Genomic DNA, 26,878 nt, shown 5'->3' on the forward strand with positions numbered 1-26,878 from the left:
ATCTCTTCTTCACATGGCAACTGAGAGAGATCTTTCTAAAAGTCAGATCAAGAGACTTCCCTGGAAGCACCGTTGTTAAGAATCAGCCTGCCAGGGCTTCCCTGGTGGTGCAGTGGTTGATAATCTGCCTGCCAATGCAGGGGACACAGGTTCAAGCCCTGGTCTGGGAAGATCCCACATGCCGCGGAGCAACTAGGCCCGTGAGCCACAACTACTGAGCCTGTGCGTCTGGAGCTTGTGCTCCGCAACAAGAGAGGCCACAACAGTGAGAGGCCCATGTACCGTGATGAAGAGTGGCCCCAACTTGCCACAACTAGAGAAAGCCCTCGCATAGAAACAAAGACCCAACACAGCCAAAAATAAATAAATAAATAAATAAATAAAATTTTAAAAAGAATCAGCCTGCCAATGCAGGGGACACAGGTTCGACCCCTGGTCTGGGAAGATCCCACATGCCGGGAAGCACCTACGCCCGTGCACCACAACTACTGAGCCTGCGTGCCACAACTACTGAAGCCTGCGCACCTAGAGCCTGTGCTCCGCCACAAGAGAAGCCACTGAAATGAGAAGCACACACACTGCAAAGAAGAGCAGCCCCGCTTTCCACTTGAGAAAGCCTGCGCACAGCAACAAAGACCCAACGCAGCCAAAAATAAATAAATAAATTTATTTTTTTAAAAGTCAGATCAAGTCACTCTCGCACTCTTCCAATGACTTCCCAGCACCATTTGAATGAAGTCCAAAGACTTCATTTTAGTCTGCAGAGCCCTACATGATCTGCTTCTTAGCAATCTCTCTTCATCTTTCACTTTTCCACCAGCTCATTCTCATCTAGCCACACACTCTAAACATATTCCCTCCTCAGTCCTTGTTGCTCCCTTTGCTGGAATGTTCTTCCCCAGATAGCCACTCTCTTCCATATATAGGTATCTGCTCAAATGTTTTTCCTCAGAGACCTGCCAAACCAATATTCCTTGTTACTGTCTGCTTACTGTTGTTTTTCTTCTATTAAAAAAAAAAAAAAAAAGTCTCTACTACATTATAAACTCCATGAGATCAAGAATGTATTTGTTTTGTTTTCTGCTGCATTCCCAGTAACACACATGCTCAGGGACAGCTGAAGAAATGAATACATGTAGAAGGCATTCACCAAATATCTAATCAATTTAGGTTAAAGGCTATTCCCTGTTTATTTTAACATTATACCTCCCCTCTGCATTCCCAATAAAAACACATACAAAGACTTGCCAATACACCAGAATGCTTTTACCTCAAAATTTTAATGTCAGATTACATGATCTAAAACCCTAATAGAAATATAATGCTCTTGAACAACACTACCTTATAAAAAAAGAAGTTAGGTACGAAGGCATATTGATTTGCAATGGCTGCTTTTTCAAGGATTTTTCAGTGTTTTTTGATTGAATGATTAATAATCAAGTATCTACCATAGCCCCCAAGACCATATCATATTATTACATATCTGTCATCTCTGTCATATAACATATATTTTGGAAACTTTAAAACTATACAAAAGAAAATTAATATTAAATGTTAACAACCCATATTGAGCTGAACTGACCACACATTTAAGAAATTAAAATTTAGGGGGCTTCCCTGGTGGTGCAGTGGTTAAGAATCCGCCTGCCAATGCAGGGGACATGGGTTCGAGCCCTGGTCCGAGAAGATCCCACATGCCGCGGAGCAAGTGAGCCTGTGTGCCACAACTACTGAACTGCACTCTAGAGCCCACATGCCGCAACTATTGAAGCCTGCACACCTAGAGCCCATGCTCTGCAACAAGAGAAGCCACTGCAATGAGAAGCTTGTGTGCTGCAACGAAGACCCAACACAGCCATAAATGAATGAATGAATGAATAAATAAACAAATAAACAGAAGAAATTAACATTTAGCTGTTACAGAAGAATTTATAAAAGCTACAGTTTGCTGAGGACTTAGGCACCGTACCAGGTACTTAAAGTTATCTCATTTATTATTAAAACAAACTGTATGGTTGGTGTTTTTACCTTTAGTTCACAATAAAGAACTGGAACCTTAAGAGATTAGGCAAGTTGGTTGAGATCATAAAACAAGTAATTGACCAAATTTTAGAGTTCTTCCCCAAATGAAAACTATCTAGTTTCTTCTTTGTGAATGAAAAAATATAGGACAATAAGAGAATTCAATAGATAGCTAGTGGGAAGCAGCTGCATAGCACAGGGAGATCAGTTCGGTGCTTTGTGACCACCTAAAGGGGTGGGATGGGGGGGTGGGATAGGGAGGGTGGGAGGGAGATGCAAGAGGGAGGAGATATGGGGATATATGTATATGTATAGCTGATTCACTTTGTTATAAAGCAGAAACTAACACACCATTGTAAAGCAATTATACTCCAATGAAGATGTTTTAAAAAAGAAAGAAAATTCTTCTTGCTTTCTGATAAATTTGACCAGCAATCCCCCACCCAAATATACTAGACCTTTTAGAAAACATGTATTATTAAAAACTCCTATAAACAGCTCCTCTTAATAATTATGATATTATCAACAGGAATAAGAGTGCCTCTGACATTGTCTTCAAAGTGTTCCCACGTTTCTTATCTTCCCATTACCCTGAAAACAGAACTCACTGACAATTCAGAGCTGAAGAAATTGCAGACCAACAAAAACAAAACCTTTATGCACCTTTTTTATGGTGTGTGGCTAGATAGCTGTAAAGCTAGAAAAGATAAATCTGCCCCCCGTTCTCCAAATCTGCAAGAGAAGGTAGTCTTCCTTTGGTAACTACACATTTGAAATTGCAAATTTTTACATTTCAAAACTATTACCAATTACTATAGCTACTGTTCATCTAAAACATGACTCATAATAGGCCAAATTTGACAAGCTGAACACAACATAATCATTAATTGTATCATTCAAGTGTACTATTAAAAAAAATAATAATCAAGCCATAAAGGTGTTAGGAAAAAATACAGGTCAATATGTAACACTGAACTCTGCTCAATATTATGTAACAACCTAAATGGGAAAAGAATTTGAAAAAGAATAGATACATGCACATGTGTAAATGAATCACTTTGCTGTACACCTGAAACTATCACAACATTGCTAATCAGCTATACTCCAATATAAAATAAAATGTTAAAAATATATAAAACAAAATTTTACATTTTGTTCAAACAAAAATGTAACCCTGAATTGAGGAAAGAACTCTGTTAAGAATGACATCAAGGCAAAATAAATAAATAGATAAGACTGACATAATATAACTTCATAAAAAGTAATTTTATATCTAAAAAGCAGCACATATAAAATCAAAATGAAGTATTAAGTTGGAGATTCTGTCATAGACTCTAACATGTATTCTCTATCAGGGTAACCAATAAATGAATATTTAACAGAATGTATAACTGATAAGCAAATGCAGGGATGAAATGGAATGGAAAATACTGATTAACCCAAAAGGGAAGGAAGGAGAAAAAGGGAAAAAGAACAGATGGAACATATGTAAACAAGTAAGATGACAGATTTAAACCCAAACAATTAGCAAATTATGTTGAAGATAAAGAGACTAGGTTTTCCTCTCCCTCATTCCTGAATAATAATGGATTTTTAGTTCAAAAGCTACAGGAAACTTTAAAAACTATTTGATAAATAAGGAATAATAATTTTCCTTTCCTTCTAAATAATAATAATAAAAGAGCATCTTTCTTACCTTCCACCCGTGATTCCAAGTACTTATCCAACTCTGAGTCTTTTCTCATTGCTTCATCTGAGACCTTGGGGGCATTTGAAAAGCAAACTAGTACAATACTCATGTTATCTCGACTTCCCTGTATATTAAAAAAAAAGAAAAAGAAAAATTATACTTCAATAGTCTACCAACTTTCTATTATTTACTTTAAAACAGATTTAATTACATTAAGCAATTACTTATTTAATCATCTAGAATGTACACTTTCAACACATTCATTTTCATTCCAAAGAACTATTTGAAGCACACCCTGAAGAAACAAGGACTCCAGGTATGCACAGATCATAATTATTTTATGACTTTTGATTCCGTGTACCTTTTCTTATCCACCACCATTCCACAACCTGAGAAATGAAGATATCTTCACATATATTAAATCTTCTAAAAACTTTGTTTCCCACTCAAGATTGCATATTCCCAAAGCAACTTAAGCTCAAAATGCATCCTCCCAAAGAAATATAAATTTTTTTCCTAGCTAATTAACCTGCATCACAGCAGTGCTACTGAAACTCTATTGAACTGACTTGGCTGAAAATTGCTGATCATTAGGATACCCAAGACACTAAAATGAATAAGCAGAGAAGAAAAGTTAACTGGAAACTCTTCTGAAGGTATAGTATCAAACAATCAAACTGAGATACACTGTAGTCAGATGTAATAACTTTTGAAGAAATGACATCAGACTGTTACACAGAATTACAGTGTCAGGATTTGTAGAGAGCAGCTAAAACTGCTAATTTAAGGACAAATTTTACTGCTGCCTTTTTAATCACACCATCACAAAAGGAAAAGGAAACAGAATATATACTACTCTACTACCATGAGACTATAAGCAATAAATTTAAAACATTTTCTCACTACTTTTCTTATAGGTATATTACTTTTATTGAGTTTTTTTAGAACAGAATGAAACTGTTCTTGGAATAGTGATTTTTTTAACTCCCTTTTTAAAATGTTATTCACCACTCTAAAAAACTAAGTCAATGGCGGTGGGATTTGCCAAGCCAAGTGAAAAGAGCCAAGGCCACACCCATGGCTAGTCTAGTCTTTTCAGTCATCATGGACAGAATCTAGGCAGGCATCATTTGGTTAAGACTCGCCACCTTTTTGGGACCCACATGACATAGCCAAAGATAGGCAGGTCTTGAAAAACTTCTGCCACAATCTCCTAAAACTCAATGGAGCAAAGTTTGAAGGCACTAATGGCTGGGTCTTAAGAAGGCTTCAAAAAGAGTAACTCTCTGCACAGAATTCTTATGCTTTAATAGAAAGAATCATGATGAGTATATAACCCAGTTCTCAATATCTGGAAAAAATTAGGATTTCATAATTGGCCCAAAAGAATTTTACTCCTTAATGAAACCCACCAAAACTTGCATAATGACAATATTAGAAATACTACATTGGCTATATGAAAAAAAGAAAAAAATATATATATATGAAGATATACACACACATATCCCACATATACACCCTATGGTTCCAAACAACAATACATTCCACAGGAATCAGGATTTACCATATAAATTCAGGTCAGGCAAAATCTTTATACCACAGATATTCAAGAATCAAGCATCACTTGAATACCAATGATTTTTTAAAGTAATTTCATGAATAAACAGAATTCACACCTTACATTTTTAGAAATCCAGTTTCATTCTCTATTTTGATAACAACAGCATGAGCACTGTTTAGCCATTCCTAATCAATCAATCTATCTATCTATATAATTTCCATTAGATTTTTATAAGTTATAAAACATACATCTTATCATTTGGAAAATTAACTAAAAGATAGTTTCAAGAAGTTTAAGTACCCAAAAATATTTAAAGGAAATAACACCTTGGCACGTGTGATTTCAATGATGGTGTTTCTATTTCTACATAAAGAGGATTTTCCCCTAAACACAAAATATGAGTGTGTTTCAGTAATTTTTATACAGCAATTGAAAAAGATCCTTCCCTTTGTGCCTCTTCAGTTTTCTAGAGATAAATCATCCTTGCATATTCAGTATAAATTTTCTGCAAATTCCAGAAACGAAATGTGATTCAAAAAAAAAAATCAAGTTGAACTAAGGCAATTAGCCAGATGTTTAAAACTGATTAATTCAGCCCCTTTTCATTTTTTAATTTTGACAATAGCACAGCAGTAGTACTCTAAGGAATCAGAGCTTTAATAGACAGTTATAGATCAAAGTAGCCAGTGCCCCTGCTATAAGTAAGTGTATCTAAAATTAATCATTAAATAATTTGATGCTGTTAGCTTTAAAGTTGAATGCTGCATGGTTACAAAGAAGTGTTCTGGATCAAGTCTTAACACAGCATATGAAACAGGGTGTGAACAGAATCTCTAACACTACCGAAGTTAGTAAATGAGTATCTGATCAGTGAACCATAAATATTCCTCATTTTTTAAATCAATTTTTTAACCCGCAGCTCACTGTAGTTATCTCATTTACAGAGAGCTCAAAAACCAGCCAAACTTAAGGAATAGCCCAAATTTTCAGCTATCCATGAAAGATGCACCCTATCATTACTTTCTTTCAAGAATACTCAATTCTCCCACTATTTCTTTATTGCTTGAACCTGTATTTTCCCTTCATACAAATCTACCTCTGTTTCATAACCATCATCAATAGAACTAAAATTTATTGAGGACTGTAAACCAGATACTGTTCATGCACTTACCAAAAGCTTTACTCTCAGCAACTCCATGAAGAAGATATTATTACCTCTATTTTATAAGATGAACAAACGCAGGCTTTGCACTAAGTAGCAGAGCATAATTCAAAACCCAGCTGTCTGGTTCCAAAGCCTATGTTCTAATACGAAACCCGTGGCTCTAAACAGTGTGCCAAGAAGCCCCAGGATGCCACAGTGCACTCAGAGATATTTTAAATGGAGGAGGGAGGGGGACGACACAGTGATACTCAACGTCTGTGGACACCCCACAAACTAGCTCAAGGTAGTTCACACTTTCAATATTAGACAGCACTATATTCCTCTCAATGACATCCTATTTTTCCAAAGCTGGGAGTTACTGTGATTAAAACGCAAGTCCTCATAAAAATCAATGTGATACAGGAAACAAGTGTGACAGTGCCTAATGATTCCAAGGTTTGAGAAGTTGTGCGGTGTCCAACAGGTGCACACATCTCATCAGTATGTAACTGTAGTTTTTAAAAGAATGAAATAAAACATTTTTTTCAATGTATGTGTATTATTTGTTAATTATTTTGTATACTCATTAAGTTTGACTCTAACTACTTAATACTCGTTAACTATTAGGTATTAATATGGCTAAGTAGCACTGTAAAAAAACTTACTGAGATACTCAAGACACCACCAACGAAGAAAGTTGGGGGATTTCTACACTACATATACTGTATTTTTACATCCTTCTCTTCCATACTTCAAAAAACCCAGCCACACCCCCTCTAATATTATCTATGTCTGCTTTTAAAGTAGCATTATTTATGATGATGTTCTCTGAAAACTATAATGGAAAAACTCCTGAGTTCAGGGCTAAACAATTATTATGGAGGGTATACAATTTAAGTACATTTTCCATGTTTTATCAATATGGATTGATACTGCCTTTGAAAAATGTTATTAATTTCCCCTAACTTAATGCAACTATCAGGTATTATATCTCATGTTTTAAAATAAATAAGCTTCTAATAGGTGATATATAAATTGAATTAAGGGAAATCAAATTGTATTTTAAAAAAACAACTTAAAGGAATATTGACTTTTATGATTTAAGAAAAACAAAGCAGGTGGCAAAAGTAACATGCATAGCATGATCCATTTCTGTAAAAAGCAAAAAACAAAAAAAGGAAAGAAGAGGCCCTGAACCAAGATGGCGGAGTAGAAGGACATTCTCTCACTCCCTCTTGCAAGAACACCAGAATCACAACTAGCTGCTGCACAATCATCAACAGGAAGACACTGGAATTCACCAAAAAAGATACCCCACATCCAAAGACAAAGGAGAAGCCACAGTGAGATGGTAGGAGGGGCACAATCACAGTAAAATCAAATCCCATAACTGCTGGGTGGGTGACTCACAGACTGGAGAACACTTATACCACAGAAGTCCACTCACTGGAGAGAAGGCTCTGAGCCCCATGTCAGGCTTCCCAACCTGGGGGTCTGGCAATGGAAGGAGGAATTCCTAGAGAATCAGACTTTGAAGGCTAGTGGGATTTGATTGCAGGACTTCGACAGGACTGGGGGAAACAGAGACTCCACTCTTGGAGGGTGCACACAAAGTAGTTTGTGCATCGGGACCCAGTGGAAGGAGCAGTGACCCCAGGGGAGACTGAACCAGACCTACCTGCTAGTGTTGGTGGGTCTCCTGCAGAGGCGGGGGTGGCTGTGGCTCACTATGGGGACAAGGACACTGGCAGTAGAAGTTCTGGGAAGTGCTCCTTGGTATGAGCCCTCTCAGAGTCTGCCATTAGCCCCACCAAAGAGCCCAGGTAGGCTCCAGTGTTGGGTTGCCTCCGGCCAAACAACCAACAGGGAGGCAACCCAGCCCCACCCATCAGCAGTCAAACAGATGAAGGTTTTACTGAGCTCTGCCCACCAGAGCAACAGTCAGCGCTACCCACCATCAGTCCCCTCCCATCAGGAAACTTGCGCAAGCCTCTTAGATTGCCTCATCCACCAGAGGGCAGACAGCAGAAGCAAGAAGAACTACAATCATGGAGCCTGTGGAACAAAAACCACATTCACAGAAAGATAGACAAGATGAAAAGGCAGAGGGCTATGTACCAGATGAAGGAACAAGATAAAACCCCAGAAAAACAACTAAATGAAGTGGAGCTAGGCAACCTTCAAGAAAAAGAATTCAGAATAATGATAGTGAAGATGATAGTTTTGGAAGTCCTGGCCACAGCAGAGAAGAAAAAAAAATAAAAGGAATACAAATTGGAAAAGAAGAAGTAAAACAGTCACTGTTTGCAGATGACATGATACTATACATAGAGAATCCTAAAGATGCCAACTACTAGAGCTAATCAATGAATCTAGTAATGCTGCAGGATACAAAATTAATGCACAGAAATCTCTTGCATTCCTATACACTAATGATGAAGAATCTGAAAGAGAAATTAAGGAAACACTCCCATTTACCACTGCAACAAAAAGAATAAAATACCTAGGAATAAACCTACCTAGGGAGACTAAAGACCCATATGCAGAAAACTATAAGACACTGATGAAAGCAATTAAAGATGATACCAACAGATGGAGAGATATACCATGTTCTTGGATTCCAAGAATCAATATAGTGAAAAAGACTATACTACCCAAAGCAATCTACAGATTCAATGCAATCCCTATCAAATTACCAATGGCATTTTTTATGGAACTAGAACAAAAAATCTTAAAATTTGTATGGAGACACAAAAGACCCTGAATAGCCAAAGCAGTCGAAGGAAAAAAACGGAGCTGGAGGAATCAGACTCCCTGACTTCAGACTATACTACAAAGCTACAGTAATCAAGACAATATGGTATTGGCACAAAAACAGAAACAGAGCTCAATGGAACAAGATAGAAAGCCCAGAGATTAACCCACGCACCTATGGTCAACTAATCTATGACAAAGGAGGCAAGGTTATACAATGGAGAAAAGACAGTCTCTTCAATAAGTGGTGCTGGGAAAACTGGACAGCTACATGTAAAAGAAAGAAATTAGAACACTCCCTAACACCATACACAAAAATAAACTCAAAATGGATTTGAGAGTTAAATGTAAGACTGGACACTATAAAAGTCTTAGAGGAAAACATAGGAAGAACACTCTTTGACATAAATCACAGCAAGATCTTTTTTGATCCACCTCCTAGAGTAATGGAAATAAAAACAAAAATAAACAAATGGGACCTAATGAAACTTCAAAGCTTTTTCACAGCAAAGGAAACCATAAATAAGATGAAAAGACAACCCTCAGAATGGGAGAAAATATTTGCAAACGAATCAATGGACAAAGGATTAATAACCTCCAAAATATATAAACAGCTCATGCAGCTCAATATTAAAAAAACAAACAACCCAATACAAAATTGGGCAGAAGACCTAAATAGACATTTCTCCACAGAAGACATACAGATGGCCAAGAAGCACATGAAAAGCTGCTCAACATCACGAATTATTAGAGAAATGCAAATCAAAACTACAATGAGGTATCACCTCACACTAGTTAGAATGGGCATCATCAGAAAATCTACAAACAACAAATGCTGGAGAGGGTGTGGAGAAAAGGGAACCCTTTTGCACTGTTGGTGGGAAATGTAAATTGATACAGCCACTATGCAGAACAGTATGGAGGTTCCTTAAAAAACTAAAAATAGATGACCCAGCAATCCCACTACTGGGCATATACCCAGAGAAAACCATAATTCAAAAAGACACATGAGGGCTTCCCTAGTGGCGCAGTGGTTGAGAGTCCACCTGCCGATGCAGGGGATATGGGTTCACGCCCCGGTCCGGGAAGATCCCACATGCCGCGGAGTGGCTGGGCCCGTGAGCCATGGCCGCTGAGCCTGCGCGTCCAGAGCCTGTGCTCCGCAACGGGAGAGGCCACAGCAGTGAGAGGTCCACATACCAAAAAAAAAAAAAGACACAAGCACCCCAGTGTTCATTGCAGCTCTATTTACAATAGCCAGGTCATGGAAGCAACCTAAATGCTCATCGACAGACGAATGGATAAAGCAGATGTGGTACTGATACACAATGGAATATTACTCAGCCATAAAAAGGAACAAATTGGGTCATTTTTTGAGATGTGGATGGATCTAAAGACTGTCAAACAGAGTGAAGTGAGTCAGAAGGAGAAAAACAAAAATCGTATATTAACACATATATGTGGAACCTAGAAAAATGGTGCAGATGAACCGGTTTGCAGGGCAGAAATTGAGACACAGATGTAGAGAACAAACGTATGGACACCAAGGGGGGAAAGTGGTGGGGGAGTGGGAGTGGTGGTGTGATGAACTGGGCGATTGGGATTGACATGTATACACTGATGTGTATAAAACTGATGACTAATAAGCACCTGCTGTATAAAAAAATAAATTAAATAAAATTGAAATTTTTTTTTAAAAAAAGGAAAGAAAACCTTGTTTTTATACTTCTATTTGTATGAATAAACACAGAGAATTATGTGGAAGGATATATAGCAAACTGTAAACAGTGGTTACCTAAGGGGAATGAGACTGACAAGGAGGGGCATAAACATTAATAACTTTACTTCAAAGATCATTGCATTTGTTTAAAAAATTTTTAATCTTGTAATTACTGAAAAAAGAAAAGGAAAGTCTTAAAGTTTCCCTTAGGAAAAAATTTTTCATCAAATCATCTGGGAAAGTTTGGCGACATATATACAAAACTTAAGTCAGAAAACTTGGATTCTAGACTCTGCTTCAAAGCTCACCAAATATCTGACTTACAGCTTTTCTTTCTTCCTTTTCTTTTTTTTTCTTAAAGTCTTTTAATGACAAATCTCCATTTCCTTACTTGCAAACTGGAAATTAAAATTTTTATTTTGTTCACCTGAGAAGGTTACTATGAGGAGAAATAAAATGAGTGTGATCTATAAGTTATGAAAGGCTATGCAAACAGCTGTCACATAGTCTATGTGACCTGAAATTAGTTAGCATAAACACCACGAATGCTAGCAGCACTGGCAGTAAAATGGGAAAGCTGCTTTCTTAGGGACCATTCTTCCCTATACCTGACCAGAGTCATCCAACACTTGTAGCTACATATTGTTAAATAGCAACTCTGAAAAATGACTATCTTTAACAATAATAATGCTAACTACCTTTCATGGTTGTTGTGAAAATTAAAATATGTGTAAAGTGCTTGAGTATACTGCATTTGGCTCATAAAAAGCAATTTTTTGATACTACTGTGATTTTGATGGTTATAATAATCTCCCAAGAGTTCATGAGTTAACATATAAAAGTCCCTGTAAACTATTAGGGCATGACAAACGTTAGAAGTGCTAGAAAATTTTAACACTTAATTAATTTATTTATTTTTTATTTTATTTTATTTATTTATTTTTTGGTTGCGCCATGCAGCTTGTGGGATCTTAGTTCCCTGATCAGGGATCAAACCCGGGGCCTGGCAGTTAAAGTACCAAGTCATAACCACTGGACTGCCAGGGAATTCCCAACACTTAATTTAAATCTATTATCAGGAAAATATCTTTAAAAAACCTACTTAAAACATCTACTTAAAAACCGGATCTACTCTATCTTTTCTCTTAAAGCACCTAACACCTGGACCTAGAGATTGTCATACTAAGTGAAGTGAGTCAGACAGAAAGACAGATATCATATGATAGCACTTATATGTGGAATCTTAATAAATGGTACAAATGAACCTATTTACAAAACAGAAATTGAGTCACAGATGTAGAAAACAAACTTACGGTTACCAAGGGGGAAAGGTGGAGTGGAGGGATAAATTGGGAGATTGGGACTGACATATATACACTACTATATACAAAATAGATAACTAATAAGGACCTACTGTATAGCACAGGGAACCCTTCTTAATACTCTATAATGATCTATATGGGAAAAGAATCTAAAATATATATATATGTATAACTGATTCACTTTGCTGTACAGCAGAAACTAACAACACTGTAAATCAACTATACTCCAATAAAAAATATTTTTTTAAAATAAATTTATTCCACCATTAAAAAAAGAAAAAGCAGCTAACACCTACTAAGCAATTGCTAAGGGCTAGTTAGCACTGGCCTACCTGCTTTCCATGGATTTTAAAATTTAAATTCAATCTTTCAGACTAAATTCAAAGCAATCATATGTTCTATTTTAATCCTATTGTTTTATAATATTGCTAACCCTTGGTTTTACAATACAAACAAGTGGGGCTTCCCTGGTGGCGCAGTGGTTGGGAGTCCGCCTGCCGATGCAGGGGACACGGGTTCGTGCCCCGGTCCAGGAAGATCCCACATGCCGCGGGGCGGCTGGGCCCGTGAGCCATGGCCGCAGAGCCTGCGCGTCCAGGGCCTGTGCTCCGCAACGGGAGAGGCCACAACAGTGAGAGGCCCGTGTAATGCAAAAAAAAAAAAAAAAAAAAAAAAAACCATACAATACAAACGAGTGGAATGACAAAATTATGGAGTCAGAAAAACAGGAATGGATAAGAAGCTTATCTAATTCCATACGTAGCATGTGGCGGTTCAAAAAATTCATATGCCTGTTGTGCTTCAACACAAAACAGCTAACTAAGCTTCTCAAAACTGATTTCAATTTAAATGCAACTTCATTCAAAGGACTATGATGATGGTCAACTTCACTCAACCAAATTAAATGAAGCGGTTGGTGTTCCAACCCCTCGTCCCTCTGTGACTATCATTTATCATTTCTGAGATTCTGGGATTCTGCCTAGAATCTTTTAACACCATCAACAAAAAAAATTAATCAATTTAAACTGATGAAACCTATCAAATGAAGATATACCACCAGAATCATTCAAACCCCATTCAGAAGGGTTGGGTCAAAATTCCTGAAAACTAACATCCTTTCAATGGAAGGCAGAGTGCAGTTTATCCACAATATAAACTTCTTTCTTTACTCCAAATTACAGATCTAATAGATTTCTGGCTGTTCCCTCAAAACTACATGACACTCTGCTATACAACCATGAAAAATGATTTTGATGGATACATACAGACATGGAGATCTTTCTACAATATACTGTTGAATGAAAAAGCAGACTACAGAATAACAAATATGATCTCATTTTTATAAAAATATACACATTCAGAGGCAGGCAAAAACGACTGAAAAAATAAACACCGCAATTATGAAGATAGCCCACTTGGGTGGCAAAATTTTTGAGTGTTTCTTTACATATTCTGTATTATATAAATTTAAAATATATATATATATATTCTGTATTATCTGGCTTGCTTTTCAATAATTTTTTTTAGATAATCGGGAAAATGCTGTTTTCACTTCCTAGTTAGGCAAAAACATATGCTTGCTTTTGTCTCAAAAAGCTGAAGGTCAGACTCTCTCCATACAGAGTTCAAGGAGACAGACATCTTTAGAACCACTTACTATTCCAGCACTGACAACCATCAATATTTCTGTATTTAATTCATCTAGAGAAGCAAAAAGGATACAATACAAAAACAAACAAACAAAAAACAGAAGAGCTAGAGATACCATCATTAAAATCCTTTCAGAAAAAAGCTGGAAACACCAGCCCTTATTTTCTCTTTTTGAAGTTGTCTCTTTGCATTCTATGGAAAAGAAGTAGATACTTCAACAAAACCTGGGCATTTCCACAGACTCAGAGATCCTTTGAAAAACTTTTTGGCTGTGCCTGTATCTTCCACAGCATCTTACATGGTGAGGAAATAGAGTGGCTCTAATCTAGACAGAATAAGTAAGGCAAAACCTTTGTATCACATAACCAAAGGTTGGTTTTGTCTTGATAGCTTTTCAGAGTCACAGAATACTTACATATTTTAGGCACTGGCCAGATAACTCAAATTTTAATTGACTGCTATGTAGATGCTGTCAAAAACCCACCTGAAACTACTGAACATTTTAAAGACATCCAAGGAAATTGCTAATTATCTGTTAGTCTGTATTTTCTTCCCTATTATTGTCTCAAGTTAAGATTCATAAAATATTGCAAATGTAAATTAAACTTTTGTGTTCCAAAGGAATTCTTAACAAGACTGCACTTTATATTAGTCTTTGGTTTTTTTAATCAGTAATGATAAAAGCATCTATATGAAAAGAATTTTGATTATCTCCTCTAAAAAATAAGATATTATCTACCATGTCATATATTATTTATATAGAGTCACATGTAAATTCCTTTTAGATTTTATGCTAGGAAAAAGCTTCTTTTACTACAGAATAAGAAATATACAACTCTTACTTCAGTTTTTGTCTTAGCTGCTAGTGGGCTCAGAACTAAATTACAAAACTTTACTTAGTCTAGGCTTCTGGTATATCTTCCAATACTATGTGGCTCTTGATCTTTTGTATATCTAATATAGAATCATACCCTCTCTAAATGTTTTTTTATAAAACTCCTGCATAGTCAGGCATTAGACAGCTATTGCCAGGAGTTCCCTGGTGGCCTAGTGGTTGATTCTGGGCTTTCACTACCGGGGCCTGGGTTCAATTCCTGGTCAGGGAACTGAGATCCCACAAGCCGCACGGCACAACCCCCCAGAAAAAAACAAGATGGCTACTGCCAATGTTGAGAATTTCAATCAAAAGTCACAATTGTGGATAGATGCCTCTGCCACAACAAAAAGCCATAAATTATTTAAATGACAACAAATGCCACAAATTTATTAAACTTAATTTGCAAATTAGAAGATTAAGACAAATGAGGATGGCAACCCCCCCCCAAAAAAAGTTTCATTTCTGGTGAAGAAAATAATTTAAAAATATATAGGTCTTCCCTAATGAAAATATTAAAAGCTTTAAAACTAAGTTTGCTTAATTTTACTTACCGTGTCTTTTCAAAATTAATAGGGCATTTTAATTATAACAAAAAAGACTTACATACCTTATGCAAACAAGTGTCCACTACCCAATTGCACACATTTTCCAGGTCATCAGATACCTCAAGCCTAGATTTAACAAATTCACAGAGCTCCTCATTACTCATAACATCCCAGATCCCATCACAAGCCAAGATGATAAATTCATCCTCTTCTGCTCTTAAAATTTCATAAACCTCAGGCTCTGGAGAAACAAGTTGTTCTGTTGGGCCCTTGCCATCAACACACTTGTAATCATAGTCCCCCAGAGCACGAGACACTGCTAATGAACCATTAACACGCTGTATCATTACGCTGCCTCCTGCATTTTGGATTCGCTCTTTCTCCCTTGGGTTGCAAGGTTTGTGATCTTGGGTAGAAAAGCAGACTTGTCCATTCCTATACAGAACAGCCCGTGAATCACCACAGTTGATGAAGTAGATATGCTTAGGTGAAATCATAACTCCCACTGCAGTTGAACCGCTCCTGTCCATGCCATTTCTGAGATCTGAAAAGTTACGCATGTATTCATCAATTTTCAAAAAGCCAGTTCTGATACCATTCTTGACGTTTTCCACTGAAGGCTCAAGAGCAGATCCTGATTTTCCAGCTGCCCTAAAGTCTTCATTATTAGTGATGTGTTCTAATAAGTGTGTTGAGCAGTAATTTGCTACTCGGGATCCAGCGTGACCATCATAAACTGCAAAAAACGACCAGTCTTCCAAGCCGTGAGGAATACCTACAACAGCTGTGTGTGCATCTTCCATTTCCACTCTCCATCCTTGCATGCTACTCAGGCCGTAACGTAAACCATTCCCAGCACCATGAGCATTATGTTTCTCAGTTTTGGGTTTATCCAGAAATGCACCCATGTTTAGTAATGAATCTGAAAGGAAAAAAAAAATTGTGGGTGTTACATGTTTAAATTTGATACAGTATTTATCTACAATATTTCATCTATTTTCTAGTAACTCCTGATCAAGTATATTTTTCAGTACTATCAAAATTTACTGGAACAACAACAAAAAAGAAACCAAGAAAATTTCCCCATATACCCTTCTCCTAGAATAATAGTTTCTCAATCCTAGCGCATTGGAGTCTCTGGGGATGGGACCCAGATATCAATATCTTTTAAAAAAATGCCTCTCTGGTGATTTGTCCATGCAGCAAGTTGAGAACCACCATTCTAGGAGAAAGGAAACCAAGAAACAAAACCTGGCTAAGTTTTTTTTTTTAATTCAATTTATAAGATAACTCTAGGGTTCAATATATAAGACGCAGGACTGAGAATATTCAGAACGATGCAACATCTTGCTCAATCTACTAAGGTAGAAAAGTATGCTAATATATTTTAGAAAGACTTCCCAAAGCAAGTGTTGTAATCAAGCATTTTCCCCCCAGTAATCCTGAAGACAACACCCCAAATTAATTAAAACATAAAATCTCAGTTTTAGGGGCTTCCCTGGGGGCACAGTGGTCAAGAGTCCACCTGCCGATGCAGGGGACACGGGTTTGTGCCCCAGTCCGGGAAGATCCCACATGCCGCGGAGCGGCTGGGCCCGTGAGCCATGGCCGCTGGGCCTGCGCGTCCAGAACCTGTGCTCTGCAACAGGAGAGGCCACAGCAGTGGGAGGCCCGCGTACTGCCAAAAAAAAAAAAAATCTGTTTTACAAACGTGATTTTACTTAGGTTTTACTGTACATCAAATAAAAAACTTTACTTCAATTGACTGAAGCCCATTAACCCATAAAAACAAATATAACTTTAATCATGTGCTAAAGAACATACTACTTAATATTGCCGTGTTTCACAATCCATGAAGTAGCATTAGGACAGCTTTTACTCACTGCTGGCTGACAAAGACTTAAAGCCCATAGAGAGAACTGTAAAGTACCATTATGCATCACCCTCCCTCTCAGCTTTACTATTACTTTAGAATAAAGCTTTTCCAATTTCAAATGACTTGGACTGGAACAGTGGGGATGAGAATGCCTGGTATGTTTTCCACATACAATCCTGGCCCTAACACTTGCTAGCTGTGTGACCTTGAGTTTCCTAGTCACTGGTACCTCAAATTCCTTCTCTGTCAAATGGAAATAATAACAATAGTACCTACACCTGACAGGGTTGCAGTGAAGAATGAGTTAACATATAGTGCTTAGAACAGTTCCTGAGACACAATAAACACCATAAAATGTTTGCTGTTATTATTTGCTCAAAATGCAAATTCCATGGCCCTATCCCCACATCCCCAATTTTTTTTTTTCACGTCGATCTCGGATGGGATCTTCAAAAAAGCATGCTGGTGACTAAAGAATCACATTCTGAGACACTAGTCTAGATCAACTGACTTTCATTTGGATCTAGGTATCTTTGTGAGATATCTTTTTCAGCTGTAACCATTACCTAACTTTACAGTAAAACTAAATATTCCTATTCCTAAAAACCCAATGAACCACCATATATAATATTTATAAATTACAGCAATTATATAAACTTTCATGAGTTATATAATACTGTACTAGTAAATTACAAACACAGGGCTTCCCTGGTGGCGCAGTGGTTGAGAATCTGCCTGCCAATGCAGGGGACGCGGGTTCGAGCCCTGGTATGGGAAGATCCCACATGCCACGGAGCAACTAGGCCCGTGAGCCACAACTACTGAGCCTGCACGTCTGGAGCCTGTGTTCCACAATAACAGAGGCCGCGATAGTGAGAGGCCCGCATACCGCGATGAAGAGTGGCCCCAGCTTGCCACAACTAGAGAAAGCCCTCACACAGAAACGAAGACCCAATAGAGCAAAAATAAATTAATTAAAACAAAATTACAAACACAAATATTTATAAAAAGGAATTTTGGAAGGACAAGATTTTACTCAGACCTAAAAATTTCATTCAAGTATGATAAAAAATATTTTGTATTGGGAACAATGTAATAGAATATGCTTTTTTTTTTTTTTTGGTGGTACGCGGGCCTCTCACCGTTGTGGCCTCTCCCGTTGCGGAGCACAGGCTCCGGACGCACAGGCCCAGCGGCCATGGCTCACGGGCCCAGACGCTCCGCGGCACGCAGGATCCTCCCGGACCGGGGCACGAACCCGTGTCCCCTGCATCGGCAGGCGGACTCTCAACCACTGCGCCACCAGGGAAGCCCAGAATATGCTTATTTGTCAGCACATTGGTTTGATATTTTGATACAATGATTTGAAAGCCTAGTTCTAAGCACATTTTAATTTAGATTGTTTTTAATGCTTACTTCACCTGAAAAAAAAAAAAACCCTTATAAAGATACCTACACGGGGCTTCCCTGGTGGCGCAGTGGTTGAGAGTCCGCCTGCCGATGCAGGAGACGCGGGTTCGTGCCCTGGTCCGGGAAGATCCCACGTGCCGCGGAGCGACTGAGCCCGTGAGCTATGGCCGCTGAGCCTGTGCGTCCGGAGCCTGTGCTCCGCAACGGGAGAGGCCACAACAGTGAGAGGCCCGCATACCGCAAAAAAAAAAAAAAAAAAAAATCTGTAAAAGATACCTACACGCAAATGAAACTGAACTGTTGACTGTATTTATCACCCACTCTTCAATCCCAACTACCAATTATAAAAAAAATTTGTTGTCATTTCCCTTATCTTGATGTTCTTCGAATTAAGGTTCTGCTGTTTCCCATTTCAAGAAATGGGCTCAAAATTCACAAGAGTTCCTCATTTAGAAGAGTTTTAAAAATAGTCTGGAAATGTCTATTTCCAAATTTGTTTTTAATTTAGGGATAAAGAGAGAAGGAAGGAGGGGTCTTCAATAGAAAGCTATAGGAGACCCTAAGAATCAAAGGGAGCCTGCCTGGAACGCCAGCTTGGAAAACCATCAGGAAATAAAGGAGCCCTGAGGCTGGGCAGCCAAACACTGTGAAAGTTACACCAAGAACAGCCTTGCCTGCTGCTGCAGTGATCTCCTCTACCTTCCGTCTAATTCCTTTCTGAAAGTCACTTTCTCAAGATTCAAAGTTTGGGAAACAGGTATCTAAGTATCTAATTGACTGAGCTTTGGTCACCAGCACACCTATTGGCTGTAACTGGGATTGCACTCTTTCACAAATTAGTAAAAAAAATTTTTTTATGTTCAATATTGATCTCATTTGAAAGTTAGGGTTGTCCCATAATGAGTTAATTCTTTAAACATCATGAAATATCATACATATTTTATATAATGTATATACACAGCTAAAGAGTACTAAAACTATCATACAGTTTAAGAAATAGAACATTATCAAGACCACTGAAGCCTCCTATTATCCTGAATTTTATAATTAGTATTTCTTCTAGTTTAACCATATTCATGTGTGGTTGTTTAGTTTTATATGTTTGACACCTTACACTGATGTAAAATACAGTATGTTTTACTCTAGTACTTTTTTTTCCAGCTCAACACTGTATTTCATTTACACTGATGCATAGAGCTGTAATTCATTCACTATATGCCACTGTATGTTTGTACCACAATTTTTATCCATTCCACTATCAATGAGTTATTTCTCATTTTTTTAAAGTATAAAACAGTGTTGTTTTGAACAATCGCGGTGCACATATGTGAGTTTTCCTAGAACGTATACCTAAATTCCCAAGTGCTTAAAGTTTATGTAGATGATCTTTTTTCCCCCAACAAAAATCACAAAACAAACCATTTCCAAACATTTGTTTCTCAACTGTTCTTTTGCTAACACTACTTTCTTTAAAACAATTACTTTCTTAGTAAGTAAGCTTCATCTTGAATGGCATGAATAAGAGTGTATTTTCTTTTATCCAAAAATATCTGCATAGGAATTAGCAATTACTATTTTAAGTTCTCTAACTCTTAAAAAGCAAAAAACTTTGCTATGAGGTAATCATCAAAACTCTATGTGGCAGACTGTACCTTCTTGGTCATTTCTCATTTCATTCACAGTAAGCCCTCAGTATCAGCTGGTTCCACATCCTCAGATTCAACCAACCACAAGTCGAAAATACTCAGGGAAAAAAAATTCCAGAAAGTTCCAAATAGCAAAACTTGAATTTGCCTTGCACCAGCAACTTGTACGTGGGATTTATATTGTATTAGGCAATCTAGAGGTGATTTAAAGTATATGGGGAGGTTGTGCATAGGTTATATGCAAATACCACACCATTTTATATAGGGGACTTGAGCGTCTGCATATTTTGGCATCACCACTGTAAACAGCTCACTGAATTTTGAAGTTAAAGGTCTTGTTTTTATAAAATTAACTACACTGATGACACCCTAATAGCTCTGAACTCCTGGTTCAATTTCTTTGCTGCAATAATTTTCCTATGAATGTTGCAGTGAATGATTTTCACCTTAAGTGACTATGATTTTTCTTCCAAAAAAGGTTATCTTTATTAAAGAAGCATTTACTGTTGAGAATATACATTTGTCTAGCATCTCTTTGCTTTTATTCTTCACTCCCCCCGCCGCCAAAACAGACTTTATTACTGAAACAAAACTTAGCAAATACTAAGAGGAAAGTATGTTACAAACACCTATATTTTAGTCAATCTTAAATCTCCCATGTGTAATTGTTCTCATACTGGTTTCTTCAATGTTTCAAAGGCATGTGATGACAAAGGAATGTATTTTAATTTTTGGCCATATATTCTACTTATTATTTCAGTCATTTTGACCAAGGCAGAAAAAACTAGTGTTTCCCCAGTGGTATGCTTTGTCTTTTACTACTCAACAAGAAACCTCAAAGGGCCTTGTAAACATTTATAATTAAACTTAGTGAAATTTTGTAGTTACTGTATTGAGTATTGTATGGCTCTATCAAACACCTCTGGGGTGGAAAAACTCGTAAAGGTTAGTTTTTACCCTCAGAATGCAATTTTTAAAATGTCTTGCTAATTTGCTATGATTTTATACTATGATTTAGCCATATGTCAAGCACACTATACACTTAGGCAAGCTATGGTTTCAACAACAGTTAATGGAGATCCACATTTCAAATAATCTTTGACAATCTCAAATTTTAAGAGGTTGATATTTGAGATCTGATTATATTATAGGTTTTACCCCAAAATAAGAGCCCATGTTGGGATTAGGAGTTCTAACATTTTTTACACTGTGTGCTTGTATGTTGTCTATTATAACTAAAATCAATCTAATGTTTTGATAGGAATCTTTTACAGTCACTTGTTCATTTTTTGAAGACTGTTTAGTTAAAACTAGATCACATGAAGGGACTTTCCTGATGGCTCAGTGGTTGGGAGTCCACCTGCCAATGCAGGGGACACAGGTTCGAGCCCTGGTCCGGGAAGATCCCACATGACGCGGAGCAGCTAAGCCCGTGCGCCACAACTACTGAGCCTGCGCTCTAGAGCCTGCGAACCACAACTACTGAGCCTGAGCTCTAGAACATGCGAGCCACAACTACTGAGCCCAGGTGCTGCAACTACTGAAGCTTGTGCTCCACAACGAGGGAAGTCACCACAATGAGAAGCCAGCTCGCCGCAACTAGAGAAAGCCTGTGTGCAGCAACAAAGACCCAATGCAGCCAAAGACAAATTAAAAAAACAAAAACAAACAACTAGATCACATGGAAATCAATGTAATCACATGTAAACTTCAATGTGATACAGCAATGAATACAAGTGAGGAAGTTAAAATTCTACCGTTCCTTAGGACCTCTCACCAGCCCATTTGACATACTAACAGAGTGGGGATGCCAGTGTCAATCACTATATTAAATGTAATTTGCCTTTTTCAAGATGAAAGACAATAAACAAAGGTTCTAATCTTTAAAAAATTAATACTGATAGATGGTCCTGCATACTCCCTGTATAGACCACTTGGTCTATACAACTCTGTGGGCCTAAGAGGTTTTACAAGACTAAGAGAGAATATATGCATAGCAAGCACTGTCTAAAGACTGAATGAGCAATATTCTCTGCACATCTGTCTTTTTCCATTGACTTCTTTGAGATAAATACATTATTGAACTCACAGCAGCATAATGTTATTATTTACTTGCTTAATCAATGGAACACAGTAATTGTACTATAAAGTAAGCACCTGAGAAATGGCATTTTAAAAGAAGTTATACACGCAAGACTGGGGACTACTGGCTGTCTTTTTTATTTAAGTAGTTTGCTATAATCACTTTAAGTAATCACATTTTTAATAATCACTTAAAAGGTTTCACATGTGTGTATATATTATATAGCATTCAATTCTGGGCTGATTCTAAAATTTTTCATTCATAATCAGTGCATAAAATACAGCAATAAATCATACATACTTGTATCTGCCACAGGAATACCTTAAACATACTTTAACAACAATACATTAAACACTCACTCAAGCATTTTCTGACTGCCTACTACCTGCCAGGCACTGTATTAAGTACTAGGAATAAGATGCCCCCATCCCTAAAGGAATGTATAGTCTGGTGGAAGATAAAGACCAGTGCACAGGTTTTGAAGGCACACTGCGATTCAGGGGCTATAATGGGATAAGTACAGGTATGCCAAGAAGAGGTATCAAAAAAGTCTTATGTAGTTAAAATTTTTCCAAAGGAAGAAGCCTAAGCTGAGACCTAAAAGGTGGAAGTGGGAGAAGGAAATAGCCAGCATATAAAAAGACCAGAAGAAGAGTAAGAGCACAATTAATTTGGTATGGTTGGGTGTGTGTGTGTGTGTACATGAGCACTTCAAGGAGCAAAGCAGAAGCACTGAAATTCTAAGAATAACATTATTTCCTACTGAGATGTCCACTGTCTACTTATCTTAGAATTACAGATTTGGGAACTCAAAGATGTTTCATGCCCTTCTTGCCTAAGCAAGTAGCAAACCAAACTGATAATGACTGCTTTTCATTGAGAAGAACAAATCTGGAAAAAAGTTCTAGAGGCCCTAAAATTTATTAGATGGGTAGATTTAGAGTTGACATTTTTTTCTGAAATAAGCCTCCACATTAAAAAACTCTGATAGCTTTGAGTCTGCTTACAAACCAACTCTGAAAGGGGGGGAGGGAAGAGGGTGGGCAATCTTTACACATAACAAGCCAAAATTTGGTTAAACGAAACTTAAAGGGCTGTTTAAATACTCAAATTGAAATATTACTATAATGTTCAAAATAAGGTCAAATACATGCAAAAGCACATACTAAGACACTAACACTACTCATCACCAGATAAAACACTTTCAAAACTGAGTATTAGGTTCCCGTTTTCTAAACCCCTCTTTAGCTCACTCAAAGGAATCTCTACTCCTTAAGTCAAAAGATCCATATAACAGAGGCTTTTTTCTCCCTTTCCCCCTAAACATATCTAGGGAATAGAACTTCATCTAAAGAAGTGGATTCATAGTTGCTGGAGAAAAACAAAAGCTAATCTCGACTTACAAAACACCCGATTCCCTGGACAAAACTCTCTACTATTCCTAAAAACATTAAACATAGTACACTTGGCTAATAATTTATTTTGATGATAAACTCTGACAAAGAACAAGAAAAATTATCTGAAGCATTGTGTTTTAAAAATTCTTTTGAATTTAAAGTTCGAGTTCCCTTGCCTTTGCTGGCAGACTGGCTGATTTGTTCTCATCAATCAAGTAAGAGGGACCAACTTACTTCAAAGCTGTCCTCAGTTTACAATCTAGCCCACCTATATTACATTTTTTTTTTTTTTTTTTTTTGTGATACGCGGGCCTCTCACTGTTGTGGCCTCTCCCGTTGCGGAGCACAGGCTCCGGACGCGCAGGCTCAGCGGCCATGGCTCACGGACCCAGCCGCTCGGCGGCATGTGGGATCTTCCCGGACCGGGGCACGAACCCGTGTCCCCTGCATCGGCAGGCGGACTCTCAACCACTGCGCCACCAGGGAAGCCCGATATATTACATATTTATAAACAAAACTGACAGCACAGTAGGAAACAATAATAGGTCCTCAAAGAATATAGCTTCTTTTTTCGAATAACAAGTAACTTAGAAATATAAAGGTGAAGGAAAAAACACTTATCGTACTGAACATTTGTACTAACTGAATTCTAATATAGTCTAAAATCAAAAGCAGGACTGTTTTGTTACCATAATTTAGACAATGAATTATTTTTAAAATTGTGCCCTCCTTCCTTAACTTCCTCCCATCCTTGGACAGTCACATCCTTCCTGAAATGTCAGATTTGGGTCCTATCTTTCCCAGAAATCCTTTCCCCTATGGTGCTCGACTAAACTTCATTAACACTTAGTTCTTTACCATCCACTTAGCACTTAGCACATGCTACTCTGCATAATTAATGGTCCTTCTGTGTATACCTATTTCCCAAAATAGTAATTTGTTTCTTTATTTTCCTGCCAAAACAAATACTAAATAAGTGTTGGAAGATTTTTTTTAATTAGTTTGACAGAAGTGGTTTAACAAAGCAACATTTCCATCCCCAATAAATGTGATAAATTTCTTACGTGGCCTTTACCCTAAGTTCATACACCCCCTAGAACTGGAGTAGATTCCATAAAGAAAATAGACATTCCTTATAATACCGAAAAGAGAAAGGACTCAGGCCAAAAAAAAAAAAGCCCTGAACTCATCACTCCTGTGTTATAGAAGACCCTCATTCTCTCAAAGGAAGACTTCCAGGGAGGACAGCATCCAGGAGTGGAATCTGGAATAACGGATGCTTAAATGGTGTCCACCACATGAAGGCAATCCAAGAATTATACCATATGAATGAAGCTGTACACAGGCTAGGCACAGACTAGATTATGTATTTGGCTATTGTGCTCTATGTTTATTTCCCCTTGGATTTCCTCTACCTTTAATAAAGTTTAAAAGTTCTTATCTCAATTATCTCATGTCAAATTAAGTAGGAAAAGTCTCATGTCCATGTTCTAGAGAGGGCACTGAAGGTAAACTGAATGCTCTCTGCCTCAGTCAATACTGAGGGGCAATAGTAAAAAGGGACAGAGTCTCCCAAAGGGAAGAAAAATTTTGGCTTAAGAAAAAGAGCTGGGAATGAGAGAACTGACCATTACCTGCTTGGACATGGATTTTTTTTTTTTTTAAGAAGTAATAGTTTACTCTCACATACTCATAAAGTCATTTTAACTATTAACAGTTTTGCTTCATAGAATCACCTATAAGGTTTGGCCATGAAAACTTTCTCATATGAATTACAAAAGTATCTATTAGAAGAGATTATTAGGACCATGTGCCATATTTTACTGAAATGATCTGGGAAAACTTCATGCAACAGAAACCCTAGAAAACTATGCGTTTGAGTACACACATCAATCTAGACTTCAAAAGAACCAAGAAACCGATAGTACCTAAAAAATTAAATATTTTCTGATAATAAAAGAGTACCAACTTGTATCCAAAATACATACACATACAATAAACATATAATCTCAAGACAGTGAGATGTAGGAAACAAGAAAAAGAATGCCTAAACATTGGGTTTGATTCCTCGCTCTACCAAGTAACTGTTTTCTTAGAAAAAAAGCTATACAAAACAATACTGAACATCTATTGTTCTGAAATTCTATGTTTTGGGAGTCTGATTAGTAAGTGAATTACCAGCTACCAACAGGTAAAAGATTATATATGACACAGTAAGACCAAAATACAACTCATAATACATAGAACAGTACCACTGGCCAAGTTCATATCTCATATGCAATACCTGATTAATGTAAAAAAAGAATAAAAAAGGATTTAAGAACTTGAACCAGATTTCTCAATTTCTAAATGAAAGTTAAAAGTTATATGGGCTTGTTCCCCAAAGCTTCCAAAATGATAGCAACCATATCCTCTACTCCAACTTAAAAACAAAATAAAACGAAACCTCCAAGTCAAGCACATCCTCTTATATGAAATTTTATAAAACACTCCAACCAAAAGTATTTATCATCCTTCTGAACTCTTGGAAATAGCGTCTCTCACACACAAGGCAATTAACTATATAATGTTTTAAGATAAGCCTTATATTAAATATTAACATTTACACCACTCTAAATGTGCTCATGTCATGCGGAACCAAGTTTCAATGTCAACATTTTATTCAAACCAAAAGCAGTCTTCTTGCTGAAATTTACCTTTTCACAGAATTATACTTGCTTGTTATTATATTTTTCTTATTTTAAGGAGTCACTAATTTGGCACGGCTATCTTTGGGGGAATTTTAGTTTTACATTCTACATAAAGGAAGTCAATGCTTCTCCATGTTGCTGGGCACTGTTTGACAAAAGAAGGGACTAACATTTCAATAGAGAATACCCCTAACTGATAGAATGTAAATTCTAAAAAATAAAATGTATACAAAATACTGTGTATTTATTTTAAATATTTTTTCTCAGAGCAAGTTCGAAACATTCATCAGATTCTCGAAAAACTTTCTGATAGCACAAACAGATGAAAAACAGCCACAAAAAGGCTGAGACATTTAGTTTTACCTGATCCAAGCTTATCTCTGAATGAGCTAAAATATTTAATGACTCACATAAAGGACTTCCAGTTAAAGATGAAGGACTGAACATAAACATTTGTTTCTCTTCTGTTCTAAAATTCTGCTACACTTCAT

General features: G+C 37.1%; 1 protein-coding gene across 3 annotated transcripts in view; it reads right to left on the reverse strand.

Moving 5' to 3' along the window:
- The window catches only part of PPM1B (protein phosphatase, Mg2+/Mn2+ dependent 1B), an 85,136-nt gene that overhangs the window by 14,752 nt on the left and 43,506 nt on the right, over nt 1-26,878 (reverse strand). For 2 of the 3 annotated variants that reach the window (XM_059079416.2, XM_059079414.2), the window contains exons 2-3: nt 15,348-16,207; nt 3,719-3,836 (exon numbers count right to left, since the gene is read on the reverse strand). In XM_059079416.2, coding sequence (XP_058935399.1) covers nt 3,719-3,836; nt 15,348-16,193 — 964 coding nt within the window. In that variant the 5' untranslated portion in view covers nt 16,194-16,207. The remainder of the gene's footprint in view (nt 1-3,718; nt 3,837-15,347; nt 16,208-26,878) is intronic. The other variant, XM_059079417.2, reaches the window with a different exon arrangement.

This window comes from Kogia breviceps, chromosome 11 (genome assembly GCF_026419965.1).
Source record: "Kogia breviceps isolate mKogBre1 chromosome 11, mKogBre1 haplotype 1, whole genome shotgun sequence".
Taxonomy (NCBI): domain Eukaryota; kingdom Metazoa; phylum Chordata; class Mammalia; order Artiodactyla; family Physeteridae; genus Kogia; species Kogia breviceps.